Genomic DNA, 20725 nt, shown 5'->3' with positions numbered 1-20725 from the left:
TAAAAGAAGGGAGTTGATTGAGGCCCTCAACGTACTAACTGGACCCCATAATCTCGTGGAGAAGAGCAAATAAAAATATGTCGAACGCAATAATAACTGCCGGGGTCACGGGAGATTTCATGTGCTTTCCCCTTATTTCCAAATTTCGCAAGTTAAGCTTCCATTTCATACAACATAAAATCGACGAAACATTTATTCTATTTTCATTGAAACCCCGCTGGACCACTTTTTCCCTAGGATGAAAGAACTTATTTACGCAAATACAATTTTCTTTGATAGCTTTTCTGGACAATAGAGGCAAATAACAAATTTTAATCCTGTTGTGAATTAATGAAATACCCAATCAAATATTAGCCATTTTCGTCTCGAGAAATCTTATATGATTCTGAAAAAAAAAGTTTAAATTGCATGCGCAAAAAATTCATGTTTTCAGCCGAACCTCTCGTTTCTCTCTTTCAGAAATAATATCTTTGATGACACCTCTTAGATGCAGTATATTTCGTATAATAAGCTATGCAAAACATCATTATCCGATTGGAAGATGAATTGATTAAAAAGTGGTTTCCTCGACCCACGCAAAAACTCTGGGGAGGGCCAAATCGTTTGGAAACAGTTTTTGCCGATCGAAGATTAGCAGCCAGAACTATTAGAAATGGTAATGACCTCTTGCAATATATCATTAAGTTCCATCCAAGAACGCTTGCAGACAGGTTAAAAATAATGATTTGCACTTTCTTTCCTACTTTATACCGAGAGAACAGATTTGTGGGTGATGCATTTTTGCGATTTGTTTTAGTATACAAACATTGTTTGTGTTTTGTGTGCAGCTTTTCGTGTAATTATGGTGCCTTGAAGATACGAAAAAAGTATCTTCGCACGGAACTTCAAACTATTTATACTGCACTGTCAGATTTTCTATCAAGGATGATTGAAATTACTTGGATTTAGAAACTTGTTTCAGAAGCTACGCTATCACTTTTATTATTTTCAACCTAAGAAATACTCCTCGCCCCCAAAAAAATCCATAATTACTTTTGACTTTGGAATTTCATTTTGCAATCCTGTTTTCAAGCAACAGTATTTAGTCATACTTCATTGGATCACTGGTCTGCATTTCCATGACATGTGAAAGCGATCAGGGAATAAAGAAAGATCTATTTTCAAGGTGTTATGTTGAAACATTGTATATTTGTATATCTCAAGAAATATTTGAATCATCAACATCAATTACAATTGCTTGATGTCTTAATAGGATATGTAGCAACCACATACTCATCAATCTATATCAGTTCTCACTTAATGGAAAAGTATCGCGAACTGATAATAACGGTGTCAACATTGAATGGATTACCACCACCTTCATAAACATGACTAAAAAAAAACATTTGGAGAAATGTACACGCATTTATTTGATCATATCTTTCTGGTAAAGTTTCACTAATAACGTGACAGCCGGAATGCAAATTCTAACGCAACCACGAGAGACAATAAAATTATCTTATCAGATATTAGTGTGCGCAACTTATCTTACAATCGATATAAAACTATGTTTGATTACCTACAATAATTGAACAGTTTATGTTTTTATGTAATTGCTAAATTTTTTATTAGTTTAGAAACGAACTACAACGATGGCTGTAAACGCTAATATAGTATCTATGACGACTGTTGCAAATTTAGTTTTATGAATTTTATTTTATAGTATAGATAGATAGATTTTTTAAGGTTTTGTGTAAAACAAATTTATTAAAAGTATATTTTTTTAGAAATTGACGGGAAACCCCCTTGAGTTTATCCTAGAATCATTAATTTATATATGATAATATAGGCTATACTATATAGCATGTTACTGCCAACTTTGATGAAAATCTCTACTAACAAAGTTATAATCGATCAAAGTTGTTATTTTTGTGTAAATTTCTTGGATTGTAAGACTTTGAGAGTCAGTATTATACTAAAGTGAATGATCTGACAAATTAAATGCTTAAACGATACGAGTTAGATACCAATGGGACAAATGCCCACTCAAATGTGCTTATGTAAGCAATACACAAAACCTTTCATAACTGAAGCGTTCAGCTTCCGGTTTCCCGACTAGTGTGTATTTGTTGGTGAACTTCTTCATGTCTGCTAATCATGTTGAACTCATAGTGTGAAGAATTTGGAATTAGCTGTAATCGATAGAGTAGTTTACAGAGAAAATGAATCATGCAAGTAGTTCAAGACCCAGTTGAATTTAAAGTTATAATGCAAGTGCAACTGCCACGCACGCAAAGTTCCTAACATAGGGTGAGTACTACCTTTCATTTGATACTCCACATGACTGTATTCGATGGAAACAATGTTTACATCCCCCCTTTGCATGTATGGGGAGCACTCCTTTAAACTCCACGTAAATTTATGTCACTCAGATTATGCATGGGTGTTCATGGTTCCGAAATGTCCACCAAGCATATTGATCAGGGTCAGCCTAGTCAGTCTTATTAATTTAGTCGGGATATTGAATTCTCTCTTGGCCGTGTAAAGTTTTACCCTGGCTATGCAGTCATAGACGGCTTTAAAGTCGATGAATAGATGGTGCAAGTGATGGCCATATTCCAACAGCTTTTCCATCGCTAGACGCAGAGAGAAAATCTGATCTGTTGCTGATTTGCCTGGAGAGAAGCCTCTTTTGCATGGGCCAATGATGCTCTGAGCATATGGGGCTATCCAGCCTAGCCAGATAGAGGAAAATATCTTATAGATGGTACTCAGCAACGTGATACTTCGATAATTGCTGCACTGCGTGATATCTCACTTTTTATGTATGAGACAGATAATGCCTCTTTCCCAGTCATCAGGCATTGATTCGCTGCCCCACACATTAAGCATTAGCATTGTTGAGCCACGTATTTAACCAATTCGGTTGTAATTCCTTCGGCTCCTGGCGACTTATGGTTTTTAAGCTGGTAGATTCCACGGACTGTTTCTTCCGTGCTTGGTGGTGGCAGTATTTGTCCGTCGTCTTCAGTTGGCGGGACCACCAACTCACCCATATTTTGGTTGTTGAGCAGTTCATCAATATACTCAACTCATCGCTCCAATATGCTCGTTCTGTCGGAAATCGGATTGCCCGCTTTGTTTCGACAGGATGAGCATCGATGTGTATAAGGCTTCATCCTGCTGACTTGTTGATAAAACTTCCGCGCCAGGCATCTTTTTTCCATCTGTGAAGTCGCTTCTCCGCTCAACGAAGTTCATGATAAGTCTCTACGCGGGTCCGCGTTCGTTGAGAATGCAATATTAGTCGGAATTGATAGACCAGTAGCTTACTCCAAACTACAATTTTTATTTTACTGTATGTATATATATATTTCGAGAGCAACTTACCCCCTCTTTGTACTGATGAAGGGGGTAAGTTGCTCCCGAAATATATATATATACACTGTAAAATAAAAATTGTAGTTTGGATTAAGCTACTGGTCTATGAATTTTAGGCTTGAATACCAATAGAAGACAATATCTAACCTCTTAAAAATATTATTCGGCTCGGAATCCTGCATTCTTCCGTTCCGTTGCTAGCTTACATTCATCGTCAAACCAGTCGTGTCGACTTTCCTTGCAGCTGGGGCCAAATATGTTTGTGACCGTATAAATGATAATACTGACTCCAGTTATTGCGGCACTCATTTCCCCCTATTAGGTGTTACGGAGGGCTGTGTTGTTAATGACTTCAGTATTCACTCTCACCTGATTGTCAGAGGGGATTGTAGGTGGTATTGTTATTCGAGTTCGGAGCACCATGCCGAAGAGATAGGGATTCGGGTCTGTTTGGCCCCTATATGTTCTGACATTCATCAAGGCAGAGAGGTGGCGGCGTTCGATCAGCACATGGTCAATTTGGTTGAAAGTGGTCCCATCTGGAGAGGCCCACGTATTTTGATTTACCACTACTTCCAACAACCATTTCGTGTGACACTGCTAATTGAATAATCCGCAGTCCGTTATCATTAGTATTCCTATGTAAGCTATGGGAGCGAACGTATCGCCTGAATACGGACTCCGTTCCTACTCAACTGTTGAAATTTTCAAGTATGATTCTGATATCATACGCTCAACTGCCTCGCAGAAGGTATCCTTCTCCGACTCTGCAGTCTCATCTGTGTGAGCGTGAACGTTAATGAGGCTTATATTCCGACTTATTCTAATATATAATAAACGATTCATCTTCATCAATTGTAATTAATCTGTAATATGAGAACCAATTTCCGAAAATCGCCTTCTATACGATATCTATGTCCGGATAGCTGAGTGGTTAGAGCGCAAGGCTGTCGTACGGAAGGTCGCGGTTCAAATCTCACTGGTGGCAGTGGAATTTGTATCGTGATTTGACATCGGACACCAGTCGACTCAGCTGTGAATGAGTACCTGAGTCAAATCAGGGTAATAATCTCGGGCGAGCGCAATGCTGACCACATTGCCTCCTAGTGTACCGTTACGGTCTTGAATGAAGTGCTCTAATACACTTCAAGGCGCTGATCCAACATGGATTGTTGCGCCAACGATTATTATTATTATTATACGATATCTAGCATTAGTTCAAATGGTCAAATTTTGCTTGCTCGTCAATAAAATTTTATTCCTGGCATACATCTAGCATAAGATAATGATAGGAGCGTGGATTTTAAGCGCTGGAAAGCCCTGTCCACTTTACACTTTTGTAATCAATCAGTCAGCGATGTTGCAGTAGATACCATTAACCACGGTTTTATTGTCAAAAATAATGATTTAATTATTTTATATTTTTTCGCGAATAGAATTTTGCAATTTCCCAAAGTTTTCCTATATCCGCTTCATTTGAGTCATCCATCAAATGCAAACAACATCGATTTACTATCTTATAGATTTTACTTCAAAGTTCGATAGGTGGGACGTAGCCACGTAATTATTTAAATTATATAATAGTAAGCTTGTTACATCGAATACAAAATGGTTATTCTACCGGCACTTTCATGGCGTCCACGAAAACTCGTTTCTATAACCAATATCAGAAAAAGAAAGCACCAAAGAAACCCTCAATCAATTCCTAATGAGTCAGCTGGTTAAAAGCAAAAACATTTATATTTACGATTGAATAAAGATTAAAATTTTGCGGAGTAAACTAAATGCATCACCAGGTACGAATAATAAATTGTATTTTCCTGCATGCAACATCAAGTTAGTAACTTCTCTTGGCCATAAAGAGCAGAGTTAGGGAAATAAAAAGATAATTTCAGGAAAGTTTCCAGTCTTCATAAATCTTTGTGATAATTATTGATAATACTATAATATCCGTTTCGAGCACTTACAGAAATTTGAGAAAAAAGAAAAGGTGTAAACCTCATTTATAGTGTTCCGTATATTTAGCTACAATCATAATTTGAAAGTGACCTTATGGTTGTTTAAAGCCCATTTATTTTTAAAACAAAATGAATATTTATAAATCGAATCTTGTACTGGATTTATTTGTATAATCCATGAAATTTCTTGTTCGCGTGAATTATATACTTTTTCTCAAGCAGCATGTGGTAGATCATCCAAGTTTAATAGAAAATTTTATTTGACATACATATATATTCATATTTAATATACATTCGTATTCAGCTTCAGATTGCTTGGTGTAAAGAAAATTGCCTTTAAATATGGATAGGGACCCCATTCAAAATGATACTGTTTATTCGAAATTGAAAACATAATTGCATTTATACATATATGCATACAAAATAAGTGTGAATATGTTTTTTTCCATATTTCTCTGTTTTTGTCTACATATGTATCTAAAAACAATAGCGCCATCATCATACTTTGATTTCCACTGTTTCGTCAATAATTTTTATGAGTCGCAGCAATCGAAAAGCAACCATATAATAATTGAATAAAAGGATTGCACAATAATAATTCAGTCTCAGGTAACAATCTCTTCAAACATTAATACTATTTATTGTAACTATAATCCAATTATTTACCCATTCTTGTACGATTAATCAATTACTTGGCTGTATATATAGTAACAAACAAAGCAATCACCAACACAATAGACATTCCTATTAAGATAAAGCTAAGAATTTGTTGAAATAATTATGACAATGAACTGGTGCAAGCATTCAGCTGGTAATTCTCTAGAAAATGGATTAGTGTTGTCTTATCTGTAGTCTTAATTATAGTCTTATCTATTACTTAAGCTTAAGACGTCTTTGTGGTTGGGGTTTTTGATTCTCTGGAACATGTGACGCCGGTGCCAAGCAAGCCTACATATATATATAGCTAAGAATATCATACGAAGATCATCAATACAATAATTGTTGGGGGTATTCCAAACCCGAAAATTGAATGAATCGATAGCATTGATTGTGTTGCGTATATATTATACATATATAGAAATGGTACGAAACATCAGCTATAATTTCGAACCGGGTTAGCTTCTCCGAATAGGGCATTTCTGTAAATGCTACAAAACATACTCTCGCTAGAAGAATAAAATAACCCATGCATTTCAGGATGCAGTAGTATTAGGTCTGCTCAAACGTCAATGAAACATCATTGTTTCAAAACGAAATCAATAATTGATAAAATTAATCAAGCGGATGGTGTCGTACCGCCTGAGAAACTCACAGTATTTTCTCCGAGACAGCTGTCTTGTGTTTTATCGAGCCGATTTAGCATGCACTGATTAAGATTTATGTACCTAACATAACAATAGGCCGCTTGGAGTTACTGAGGCAGCTGTGCGAAGAGGCAAATTTTCGAAATAAAACTTTTGAAAAAGCGCAGGAAATATGAATTTATTGAAAATTGGCCTATAATTTAAAGAGTAAAATATAGGGAAGTGATATCGTTCATAATGAACTGGTTTGTATATATTCGGAGTTAATCTTGCAGAGTGCTAAGTGACGGGAGCATGGCGCCTGTTTATACTCGATACTGCTTTTGACAGTACACATACTTATATATATGCAGCAGATATATCTCATACTGATTTGTTTTGGATTCATTTAAAAGTTTCTAGTATCCGTTCTACTAGAGTGATGACAAATGTCATTCTCGTCATTTGCCACCGCAGTTTCATGTCATGCCGTTAGCTGTTTCTATGGTCATTGAATACAGCAGCAGAAGCGAATTCATAATGGTACCCAGGTTCGTACCTCCGATGTGCCGCTACAATTTCGCCTCTTGTCTAACCTTAACTAGCGCTGGGAAGACAGTATATAAATTTATTCTTCATATCATTGGTTGTGACGTAGCCAGTCTTTGACTTGTGGACTTCTACCATCACTCTGCCTTAAATATTGTCTCACTTTAGGTAATCTGTGAGATGCCAAGGCAGCAAAAGGAGAGCGCGAATATCACAGTTGAGGGAGAAAGTACATGGTTTAGAGGCGTGGGGGCACTCGACCCCATATTACAGAATTAGCTAAAATCTGCCAACCTGTGGAGAAGTTGCTGCCACTCAAAGCTTTTTTGTTTTTTCGCTTGGATGACGTGCACTCCTTATGAAGAGGTTAGGAGTTAGGTCGACAAGATAAAACTAAATAGTAACTAGGTATGGAAAATACTTTGAATAATATATGCAATAAACGTGTAACCAAGTTTTTACAATATTTGCATTTGGGATGGGAAATTGTATACATAATATGTAATAAAATAAAATTTAAACTATTGCATTGAGGAGTGCATGATACAAAGAATGTTATTTTCATTATCCATAACGTGTCATAAACATCATATTACCTATAACGTTACAAAATAATAATCCATATCAGAGTAAATTGTGTGTGACAGAAAGATGAGTAGACAAGAACACGTATGTTATCAACCTTGAAACCATGAAAAAAGTATGGTTTTTTATTCTTATTTTTCAAGCCATTTAATGTATTATTGACAATTCGATTTCTAGAACTGTAGATACATTCCTGTAAATATCTAAACCCGTATCTCACTCCTTCACAGCCCAGAAGGCAAATCTTTATGGTGCAATCTATTTAGCGCAAGGTCAATGTTAACCACAATAAAATAATCAGTGATTTATCTCACATGCTGTCATTAATATCGAAAATTGCTTGAGGTCTGGCTATATCACCTTCAAGATAAGCGCAAACACCTTACGACAAATCTTGCTTTTAATGGATGTGTTTGGAGCTGATTGAGATATTCGGTACCGTTTAGTAGGACAAGTGTTTTTTTTATAGTCCAGTGACGCCAAAACGTCCATTTGATTTTTATAGGTTGTACGAGTACATAGAAGGACAAGTGTTCTAGTTTCTTTTCTTGACCATTAATAAATAGATAATTATTGTGCATTGGTGTAATTACTATGAGACTGAGTATAACGTTCTTTCATCTATATGCAAAAATATCATCAACTTTTTAAAAGCAATCTTACCTGTTATGTTTATGATTGTCGAATTTGTGTTGGCGTTATGCTGCAACTTCTTGACCAACATCCCCAATATAGCACGCAATCTCATGGTGGCAGGGACAATTAAATTAATTTAAAATTTTTGTTTAGTAATTATGACTGGAACACGCTTACTATCATCAAATTAAGCAGTTCAGTCGTTTTTCTGGTATTTTATTGTACACACGTTTATTCGCTCTGCTAAGTGATTACAGAGTAAATTGTATGTTGGATTTGAGAAATAATTATGATTAATTACTTGTTAATTCAGGCGGTATTGGTAACATTCATGATGGAGAGATTGAAATGAAAGTGCTTGAGCAACTCTGGTTAAATTTGGGTTGAACAAGGTAATTATTATTTGAATGTCACTTTAATAGATGGATCCTAGTGAAAAATGCGAGCAGCTATTTGATAACTTCTTTGCTTTTCAAATAAAACTAGGTGTGATCGAAAGATTATTATTATTCCTTGAAAAATGTTAGATGAGAATACTTTTTCGGTCGTGATAGGCTGGCTATAATTAGGTAAAGTGATTCGATTTCAGGGAGGGACTACCGGAAAAAATTATCACCATTTCAAAGGTCTAATCGATGCAGGTAAAGGTATCACATGGTCGTAGAATAAGAATTGTGATATTCTGCTTGATTAGCACCTACTAAAATAGAATCTGTGCGATTCTAAAATGAGACGTTGCAGTGAGCTATACACTCGCGTTTGTTGCAGACATAATTAAAGCAAATATCTCATGTTTACATATATATACGTAAAACTGCTGGGGAAATTGGTGTTGGATTATTTAAATTTTCGCACGATTGATACACACGCCTCGTCGCTTTGGTTATGATTTTGATGTCAAGTCCGTGAAAAAATTATTCGTTTACTTGATCACTTATAGTGATTTTCAGTATTCTTTCTTGTTGAAGAAAATATGCATTGCAAATTTACGTATTTATATAAATAATCATTGGATTGTCGTGGAAAGAGCTAAGTATAACCTAGGGACGTATATGTCAACCAATGTTTCTAATTAAATTATTGGGTGAAGCGTAATAAAAACTAGTTGATAACCGCTCAAATCTGGTTTGCCGGTACCTTGGCTTCATCACCGCGAGGAATTCTTTCCTCCAGAGATACTTTGACTTCAAAGTATGTAAATTCCTATTGAATTATTGCTGAAGAGTACTTGACGAAGATGTCATGTGTGCTTACATAGCCAGCAAGAATATGGTGATTAGAATGAAGTATTGCTATTGTGCTAATAAAAAATTCAAATTATTATGTTGAAGTTTAGAATTTTTTCACTGGTCCGCTGCCTCTAAATATTAACAAATGGGGAATTTGCATAAGATGGCTTGCATTGGACAGAAGTTTACATCTAGTCTAGTTGCTTTTCAGAATGGAATAATTTTATAATCAAGTTAAATGAAATTGTACATGGTGGTTTCCAACTGGATGGTAGTATCCTTCCTTTGTTCTGGAACTTTATTTGTTTTCCTTCGCTTGATAACAATATGTTTGAAAAGAAACTGAGAAACGACCACCATTACTCAGATTTGTTGGGAGTTTCACAATTTATCACTATGAAAACACAAAATTCCGTTACATGAAATTGTCCTTATCAGATCAACATGGAATCACTTTTGAAATTCAGAATAATACGCAACTAACGACGTAATCTTCAAAGTTTTCACTCACTTAAAAGTCCCTTTCAATTTGCAAATATTCTAGAGACCATCAGCACCGTAAACTCTTTTCACGCACGAGCAATTCTTTAAGATCTCCCGTCATCAACTGATGAAGACATTCGCGAATACGTGATATCAACCACCAATTGTTATTATTGTTATTATTCTGGTTGGTCCGACACTCGGCTAATTTACAGTATAAGCTTAGTTGAACATAATACGTACTACAATTGAACAATGCTATTTCGCATCTGATTGATATTGTTGATGATAAGTAAATTGGCAGTGGTCTAATCTACTCACAACTACGGATGAAATTTCGCTGACTTTTATCGATTTTTTTAAGGTCGAATCCCCAAAAAATAATTTGATTGTTTACCAGAATATAGATATCATGTTTAGATTCTGGTAATTACTTTCTATTAAGATTTCCGCTATGATTGCTAGTATATCTAATAAATCGGAAATTCAACTGTCTAATTAATTGGCTAGAATTTGCTGGTAACTATAAAAAAAAGCTATGGCCAATTAGATAATTGAAATCACATAGCAATCATGAAAAATCCAGCTCATCACCAAAAACAAATTACAAGAGGGTAGCAAAAACATCTCCAAGTTAATTTGTTGATTTCAGAGTCAAGCCACCAATAAGCCACTAGCAACAATGCACTGTTCTCGATTTTCCTCGAGGGATAGTGGATAGTATTTGATCGAATAAAGCCCCATCAATAAGATATTCTGTTTATAAAATTTGTTTGATAATGATCGCTGGAGTTAGGATACGAACGGATTTCTGCGAAATGACGTCATATGATCCACCCTTCCGTTGAAAATATGGGCTTACTAAGTGTGGACATTCATTTCTAGGTACTAACCATATTTATGCAAAGACTGAGGTCATGTTAAAAAGATCCGCCCATCCTGTACAAAGTACAATTGCAAAATTAGCTAAGGACAATCGCAAAAATTGCAAAGAAGCCTATGGGCCGGCTACAAGAAAAGATGCACCTAAGGAACATTGACGGTTTTCGGGTATACCTGGTATCACGTCATGGATTTAAAAGCCAAATATTATACTTAGTGCTGTTCTTATGTTCTTTCCACAAAGTTGACATGATAATTCTTGATGGAAATCTTCGTAGGAATACACATCCAGGTTTATATATCGGTTGATTCTGTCATACCAATATCATGACTTTACATTCAACAGGTTAAGTGGTATACACTACGGTAATTTCTATATAAATGGCTATATCAGTAGCTCAAAGCAGAGGATGCGAAACTTTTTTGTTAAAATGTAAAGTCAGTTCTACCTGAGCTCGCGTTAAAAGGCAAATATGACGACGGGATTGAAGGAGTTGACTTTGGGTTGATGTTTGCAATATTCTGTAACTAGAGTACGTAATATGAAATCTTACCAAAATGGCCTATAGGCCAATGCTGTGAATGTCCCGTCTCGTCTCATTTAAAGTTTGGAAGGCCTCAAACAACGTTCGATGTTTCGTCACCATTACGTGGTTGGTGGTGACTCATATGGACCACACCTGATTAGCGCTTATCTGGAATAGGCGCAAGACACCATAAGCGACGGCGCCAACGCTTCTTGCATGGTATCCCTACGGCATAGATAACCAAGGGATCACTTTAAATGGGGATCCAACTATTATGAATATAAACAATCTTCGAAATACCATAAATACAAATAACGGTAAAATCAAGTAAGCCAACGAGTAAAACCCCTTCAAGAAGAGGTTAAAAATGCTGAGCTCAACGGCACAAACATATCACAACCCAGTGTCAACTCGGATATATTGCGCAGCGTCAAAACCGAGCCAAAACTGGAAAATCGACACAGCGCTGTCCAAAATTAAAAGGAATCAATGAAACACGGAAAATCAGCTGAGTTGAGAGGGAACGTCAATGAAGCGCTGAATATATATAGTAAATGTTAGAACCCCAGAATCCTAACATCTTCATGTCTGTTATCATCGAGAGATATCGAAAAGATTACTACTAAGGAGGACATGGTCAGAGTTCTAAATTGGGAATGCAATGTACCTAGAAGTAATATCTGTACGGCACACAAACTCTAGCGCTGGACTTTACAGCAGAAAGTGCGAAGATTCTTTTCGAAGCAGGAACGGAAAAAATAGGCTGGATAGAACATTCGATGATTACAAAAAGCCTCAAATGCCTAAAGTTTGGACACATCGCCAGAAATTGTCAAAATCAGAAGAGTCGCTCCGAGTAGGGTAGCAGGGATACCAACGTCAGAAGTCTTTCTCAGGCAGTTCGAAACGTTTGCATCTCTGGAAATAGGAATTTACAAGCCCTATCTACCATTGACATCACCTTTGCTACCTATTCGTTTTTGTCTCAGAGGAGTTGGTGGGTAAACGATCATTTACATACTGCAACGGTCAGGCGGTAATGTTCAAAAAGCACAGAAAGGTGCAGAATGCCAAGCCGTTAGGTCCAAAATAGTAGCTTCTTTGGCTCAAATGCATTTGACTTGATGATGAGTTCCGGCAGTATAAAGTAAGGATCAGCAAAAAAGTTGTCCAAATAACTAATTCAGGCATTATTAGCACATGCATTAATGCAGGAAAGAGTACCCAGCAAGAGAAGCTCGCCTTGCTACTTGTGGAACGAAGAGACAAAGGAACTCAAGGCGAAATGTTTACATTCCCGAAAAATAGATCAACAATCTAAAGGAAAACTTAACTTCCAGAAACGGCTCTCTATATTTAGACAGATGATCCACAAGCTTTATAAACTTAAAAACCTTCTGCAAGAAGCGTATGTAAACCCCCGGGGTAAAGCCCATAGACTGATGATGTTTAAAACAAAAGATGAAAAATACCGCTCATCAGTAAGAATACTCCGACTTACCTAAAATACCCAATGGCTACCTACTTCATCGACAGGCAACTAAAATATGACACCGACGAGGCAGAAATTACTACCGGGCGTGAATAGGTATCCCTCGGGAATCAGTGCCGCGTCCACTCTTGAAGTTGTCATGTACGATAGAGTTTTACGCGTACCCTTACTGCAAGGAGTAATAGTGTTTGGTTACGCGGACGATATTGCACAACCATGAAATCGAAACAACAATAAATAAAACTATCCGAAAGACCCAATGTTTACTTGAAACTACCGGACTAGTATCCGCAGGTCACAAAATAAAAACTGTCCCAATAACAAGCTAGAAGAGGCGGGAATACATCGAAATGCTAATTGGAAACCAGGCCATGAGAAGCAAGGAGGCAGCCAAATACTTGGAAGTAATTCTCGATAATCAACTGAGATCGAATGCATGCGGAATATGCATGGAAAAAAGCATTACTGTCACAAGCGCTGCCAAATATCGATGAAACCAGACACGTCAGTAGAGTATTAATCTCTAAAGTCATTAGTTTAGTCGTCCTCAACGCCGCGATCATACAGGACATGTGCCGTGAGGGAGACTAATGACTTTCGAACAATCACCGACGACACGGTGTTAGTCACAGCTGGTTTGCTACCGGTAGACATTGTGGCTGAATAGATATCATGAATCTACGCCAGGATAACTACAACAGGAGACGACGTGTGAAGTAATGAAGGCAGAGGAAAGGAAGAGATTAATGGTCAGATGGCAGATCCGATTCCATAGCTCCACGCAAGACCGATCGATACATAAACTGATTTCAATCACCGATGCGAGTATAAATCGTCGCCATGGAAACTGTAGTTACCAGGTAACGCAAGTACTATCTGTCCACGGTGGCTACAATAAGTTCCTCTACAGGTTTGACCACGACGAGGACCCAGCATGTCCAAGTTATTCAGGGCCATGAAGGTCACCGGGCTTTCGGGACATGGAGGACCAAATTCCGAGTATGTTCGGATCACATGCTATAGTCGGAAAACGAGTGGCACGATATGGTACCAGTTATACCGAACATCCAAAAAGAGCTTCGTATCGCGGAACGGGAGAGGTGAGTGATAACCGCAAAAGAATAGCAGTGTAATTGCTAACCGCCACCGCAAAGTACAATCTAGCGACAGTTACCCGGTGTGAGCGGTTGAACGGAATCTGAGGGAATTATAACTTCCAAAGACTTCGTGAAATACGATGGGCGATATTGTGATGGAGCAAGTGACAAAAGTGAGTGGGGGTTCGAGTATAAATGGAGCGGTTACAACTTGTCACGGCTTTCGGTCACTCTGCCCCCAGGGCAGAGGTGAGGCAGCGTCTGATGAGTTGCCTCTACCCTGGACGAAACCATCAATCAACTTTTTTTATGCGTTATGCTAATTTAGTTACATGGAATATTCTTTCGTTTGTTATTGTTAAATATACGCATTAAACATGGAGTAACGAAGCACGGTCACTTTATGTGATGATCAACTGGAATCAATGATTATGATCAGCATGCAAGCTCGTCTTGCGTGAGCGGCTGGCTGTCGCTAACCAGTGTATGCAATCTTGATTCTTAATAAAACCACCCTTTAAGAATCTATGCGGTGAGAAAAAAAGGTAACGACAGCATTGATTGTCGATTATCTGGTGACTTTTATTACTTTTAACCAGAAAAAGGCGCTGCCACCATGAACTGTAAAGAATCATGAAACGACATGGACACGGACTCGATTCGCATACCAGAGAAAGGACACTTACAGGACCCAAAGCAAGATAACCAAGCTATCTTGAAGGATCCCGTTCGTGTGGTAAACTCATTCGGTTCAGTAACAATTCAGAGTTTTCCTTTCTTTCTCTTAGTTGCTGCATCCTCTTACAAGCCACGTTGTAAGATGTTAAAGTCTCAGTTCAGCAGAAAATACCTAAAATTGGGCATTTCCCTGTTTAACTGTAAGTAAGGTATTGCATGAAAACTTCCAATGGCAGTAAAATATGAATCAAGATTTAGACGCTACTGCGAAAGAGATGGCGGCGGAGGGGTAGCTGCTAGCTGCTGAATTTGCAGAGTACGTCTATGTTTACTTCAGTTTTCGTCTATTTTGTCTCCACTTTGGTGTCCTTTGTCCCGTTGGTATCGGAATAAACTCGAATTTGACACATCTCTACTTTATGAGCTTAATTCAGGCGGAGTCAAACATTTTTCAATCGCCAGCATACCTAGCATACGTAGATATCACGATTTGACTTAGATGTTCATGACAATCTTCGGCTAGCGGGTTTTAGCAAGCTAGGATAACATAACGACGTAGTAGAAGCTTCTCTCTTTAACATTTTCGACTATGGATGCAATAGCATACCAATAACAAACATCCTGATTTCAAACGTGCTTATATAAAACTGATTCAGTGTACCGAAGAGGAAACATTTAAAGTAACAAGACTAACGGCACGTAAGGTAATTTAATTGTACAACTCACCATTGACAAAAAACACCAGCTAGGAATACTAAAATTGCTCACTTACAAGCAGGTTGCCGTTCCTAAATTTGGTCACACCGGCCTCCATCGACAAAAACTTTTTTTAAAGTTCTTGTGTAAAACAGTCTGTCTTTCAATTGTAATATATTTTTGGGAAACCCCCTAACTCATCCTAGAATCATGTATTGTAATAATGTAGACTACGATATAAAGCATGATACTACGAAGCATGATGAAAATCCTGCTATTATTGACAAAGTTGAAGTGCTTCAAGGCTATATCTTTTGTGTAATATTACTGTATCTCAAAACACTCAATATCAATATGCAAAGTCATTCCCTATGACATCACCACCGATAAAACAGTACGGGGAACGCACTGGCTCGCGGCGCATCAAATGGTGGCGATTTGCTGAGAAGAAAGAAGAAACGATCTCACTCATACGATTGCCAACTATTGCGAATGTGGTAGAATCATGGAACCAAATGAAAGACACGATCCACAAAGCGGCCTCTGCAACCCTCGGGGTCACCAAGCCAGGTAAGCGGTACATCAACCGAGATACATGGCTTTGGAATGATGATGTTGAAATGAAGGTCCGTAAAAGAAACGCCTCTACCATAAATTTCTCGACGATAAAACGCCTGCTAATTGGCAAATTTATAAGAATGCCAACCGGGAAGCAAAGAAAGCGGTTGCTGTCACCCGAGCGAACCATTAAAAAACGATAAACTGGACGCTCGAGAGGGCGAGAGAGATTTGTATCGACTTGCTAAAAGCCGTAACGAACGTACACAGGATATCGAACACTTCTGTTGCGTTAATGACAAGAACAGTACTTTGCTTACCAACCGTCGAGCCGCAACGGATAGGTGGCGAGAATACTTCGAGCAGATTTAAACTGAAGAATTTGCTCATCCTCCACTTCCACAATCATTGCCGACATTTAGACCAGGGCAACTGAAGTCGAAGAGGCAATAAAACAAATGAAGTCGGAGAAAGCAACAGGACCTGACGACATCGCATCTGAGCTCTGGAAACCGAAGAGCTGGGACCCAAGACTGTGGCTCAATGAATTCTTTAATCGGGTTATTCAGGAAGGAAAAACACCATCTGACTGTCAAGAAAATACTAATACTAAAAAATAAGAAAATAATGTTCCAATATGGAAAAAGAATGGTAGTCCAGCAGAATGTTCAAATTACCGTCCGATCCGATTACTTTCCCATATCATGAAGATTTTTGAACGCATTCTTGACAACCGTATTCGCGAAATCGTTGAAATAACCGTGGATCAAACCGGATTTGTCAAGAACTGCGGAACTACTGATGCAATACACGCTGCGTGGTTACTCATGGAGAAACACCGTGAGATGCATCGCCCTCTTTACATTGCCTTTCTGGAGCTAGAGAAAGCGTTTGACCGTGTGCCACACGAACTCATCTGGTATTCTTTACGACAACACTTAGTACCAGAAGAACTCGTGCGCTGAGTTCAGTTGCTCTACAACGATCCGAAAAGTAAAGTTCGAAGTATGGCTTCGCGTCTTTGTTGGTGTTCATCAAGGAAGCGCCCTCTCACAACTCCTCTTTGTTCTTGTTATGGACACCGTCACACGGGATATCCAACGTCCAACGCCCTACACATTGCTTTATGAAGATGATGTTTTCCTAGCATCTGATAGCAAAAGTTATCTCGAGCAACTTACCCAAAAATGGAATGGTCGCCTCATGCAACACGGGCTCAGATTGAATCTAAACAAAATTGAATTTTTGACGACCGATCCCCATGAAACAGGCACAATCACTGTCAGCGGCAGTGATCTGTCCAGAAGTGATCAATTTAACTATCTCGCGTTAACGCTATCAGCCAATGGAGAACTGCGTTATGGAATTGCTTCACGCATTAACGCAACCTGGATGAAGTGGTGTTCCACAACTGGTGTTCTTTGTGATCAACGTATCAACGAACGTTTCAAATCTAAAATTTACCGCAATGTTGTCCGTCTTGTCACTCTCTATGGTTCTGAGTGTTGGCCAACTATAAAAGACAATGAACGACGCCTTGCGGTAATGGAGACGAAGATGTTACGTTAGACTAGTGGGGATTTAAGAGCCTCGAGATTGCACCCAGATCAGGCATGCTTGTGAAAGGGACAAAGGCTGACGAAAAAGAAGAATTAAAGGGAGTAGTCGCACATGCTAAATGCATATACATTAGAAGAACGATTCTACATTCAAATATTATTACAAAGGAAGCACCCAAAACCTTTCAGACCTAAGGCGTCGAGATTCCGATTGTAGAATTGCTTTTGTTTAGTCGTAAACCATACTCAATGAGGTTGTTCCAAATTTTGACGTTCATCACACCCGTTCTGTAGGAAATAATCAAAAGATAGACAGATCGTAGAACCTGGAGATTAACTCCAAAACCACATGCTTGAAAGGCAGTGAAAACGTATAAAACAGAAACACTAGACAATATTTTTTGTTTGTGAATTCCCTACTTTCCACTTTCACTCTTAACTGAAATTCCCCTCCTTTATAACGAAATGAATGAAAACATTTAAGTTGAAAGAGACTTCAGATAAATTTAATGGATAGCGTTCAGTATTCAAGTGCATATTCAACAAGCATTTTTCATTAACTTTTTCTCAGAAATCAGTAATTTATTAGTTATAAAAAAGTAAAAAACAAGTCGGAATACCGGAAGCTCGTGCTTCGGGTATAAAGGTTTTGTGTTCATCTTATGGAAGAAACTTCAACGCACAACGCACGTATATAGCTACAAATCCAACATAATCCTTCATATTTTTCCAAACTACGAGACATACGTACATATTGCAGCCATAGATATCACGCTCACCCTAAACAAACAAACTGCTTATTACCGAATACTGTACACATATATGCACGTATATAAATTGATCGCACCCATATTTCCGATTTACTTCTTATATCTATTTGAATTAGGCACTACCCGCAAAGTTCATTAGCACGCATATATTATATACCTACATACACACATGTCTGGCTGACAAATAACTAAAAAACTAAAACCAAATAATTCTCTGCGACCAAATTCATAAGAACTCATTTCGTTGTGGTATTGACGAATTGATATGTGATGATGACGTCATGCAGGTTGTAGAGTCCACGAAATTCACAAAAGATTGTAAAGTTTCACCCCCTATAACTTTGTTAATAATAGTTGCATTTTCTTCAAACTTGACCAAACTGTGCACTATATTCTTCGTTACAGGCATGCCGAATTTTGTACTTCTGGGATGAACATAAGGGTGGGTGCCGGGTAAATTTCTAAAATGTGGAAATATACTATTATTAACTTTATTTGTGCAGATATCGGAACCGGATATATTTTGAGGCCTAGATTTCGTAGAGATGCACCACTGTGATTTTTTTCAGATTTTTCGGTTGGATAGGTTCTGAGAACGAGACCTGTTACACTTTTTGTGGGTCATATTTTGAACCCTCACTCCCCTATGTTTCACCCAATATCAAATATTGAACCAGATTCGAAAAGTACTAATTGAGACCTTTCATTTGATACCCTACATGGCTACATTCTGTGAAAAAAAAATTTGCACCCTCCATTCACATGTACGGGGAGCCCCCCCTTAAACTTAACACAAGATGGCGCCACTTACTGCATGTAAAGGGATCACCAGAGTACATACTCTCACCAATTTTCGTGACAATCGGTCTAGCCGTTTCCGAATAAATCGGGTGTGACAGACAGACAGACAGACAGACAGACAGACAGACAGACAGACAGACAGACAGACAGACAGACGGACAGACGGACAGACAGACACCGTCTCGATTCTAATAAGGTTTTGTTTCACACAAAACCTTAAAAAAGTAAGTTTACCTATACTACACTTCTATACCTTATAACCTATAAATAAGTGGGAAACCCAACTCATACGCATTTAGCCATTTTTGTCGATAATCAAGCAAAGTGAATATATTCCTTGGGCTGCAGCCTAAAGATTTTATTATCGCTCCCACCGATGTATACATTTCACATCAAGATAACAAGCTGGTCCGAACTAATCAATTGCACTAGGCAAATAAATATAAAGAGGCAAAAATGCAGTTTAAACTACTTTGGGGTGGTTTTTTCGGCTATTGTCCGGCAACGTTATTTTAAGCCAAATAAATTCAATATAAAGACGTCTGATATTGTCGTATCTTTTTATAGTGATTCATGCATTGCTTCTTATATTATATTGAAGAATATTCAAGAAGAGGAAAAGAGTCAGATTAAGTATTAGAGCATCAACAAAATCAAAAGCGGCTTACGGAAAAGAATTGAATTTTTTGCGAACCCGCCTCGACTTGCCTTAATGAACTGTTGCCCATCCTCTAGTATAAAATACCTGACTGATAATTGGGTCTTACTAAGGTCACTTAGGAAGGGTAATTATGATTCTTGAAATACGCGTCTTCAATTTTAAATTTTCCATTTGTAAACTGTTGTGTTAAACGAAACCCTATTAAAATCAGTTTACTCTCTATCTATCCGCCTGTCTGTCACATCTATTATCTCAAAAACGGTGACTTCCATTCATACGAAATTTGGTATCTGCTCGCATGCAATGAGTAACATAGTTCCACGTTAAGTTTAAGGAGGTCCCTATATATGCAAAAGGAGGTGTAAATTTTGTTTATTCCGAATATAGTCATGTGAGATATCAAATAATTAGTATTATTTTTAACATTGATTGCAAAGGGAAGGAGTGCAGTGGTCCGAAAAGGATCAGTTACTACAATGACCCGTTCTCAGAAATCATTCAACCCAAATATCTGAATGGCCTCAAAATACTCTTCATACCGAAACCTATTTAAATAAAGTTAGTAATAGCATAATGCTATATTTATTATTGGTATATTTTTTAGAAATTGACTGGGACCCCCTTAAGTTTGATCTAGAATCATCAACTTTTACAGTAATATAGGCTCCACTATAGAACATGATATGCAGTACCAAATTTAGTGGAAATCGCACTATTATTAACAGAATTATAAAATGTCAAAGTTGTCGCTTTAATACAAATTTGTTGCATTCTAACACTTTTGATATCAGTGTTATACTAAACTGAATGGTATCACATACCAAATGCATGCTAAACATTACGAGCTAGGTACATAAATGCCCATTTACATATGCTTATATAAGCAATATACAAAACTTTCATACCTGAAGCGTTCCGCTT

The 20725-nt window shown here is 37.7% G+C and overlaps 1 protein-coding gene across 4 annotated transcripts in view; it reads right to left on the bottom strand.

The window, feature by feature from the left end:
- Positions 1-20725, bottom strand: part of LOC119652553 — a 503388-nt gene that overhangs the window by 248914 nt on the left and 233749 nt on the right. Inside the window, exon 1 of one of the 4 annotated variants that reach the window (XM_038056758.1) lies at positions 8399-9334. The exons of 2 other annotated variants lie outside the window; for them this stretch is intronic. In XM_038056758.1, the coding sequence (XP_037912686.1) occupies positions 8399-8483 (85 nt within the window). In that variant the 5' untranslated portion in view covers positions 8484-9334. Of the gene's footprint in view, positions 1-8398; positions 9335-20725 lie in introns of those variants that run through there. One more of the 4 variants, XM_038056760.1, reaches the window with a different exon arrangement.

Source organism: Hermetia illucens, chromosome 3 (genome assembly GCF_905115235.1).
Source record: "Hermetia illucens chromosome 3, iHerIll2.2.curated.20191125, whole genome shotgun sequence".
In the NCBI taxonomy this organism is placed as follows: domain Eukaryota; kingdom Metazoa; phylum Arthropoda; class Insecta; order Diptera; family Stratiomyidae; genus Hermetia; species Hermetia illucens.
Note: the sequence above shows the minus strand (reverse complement) of the source record. Positions and strands in the feature narration are given on the sequence as shown.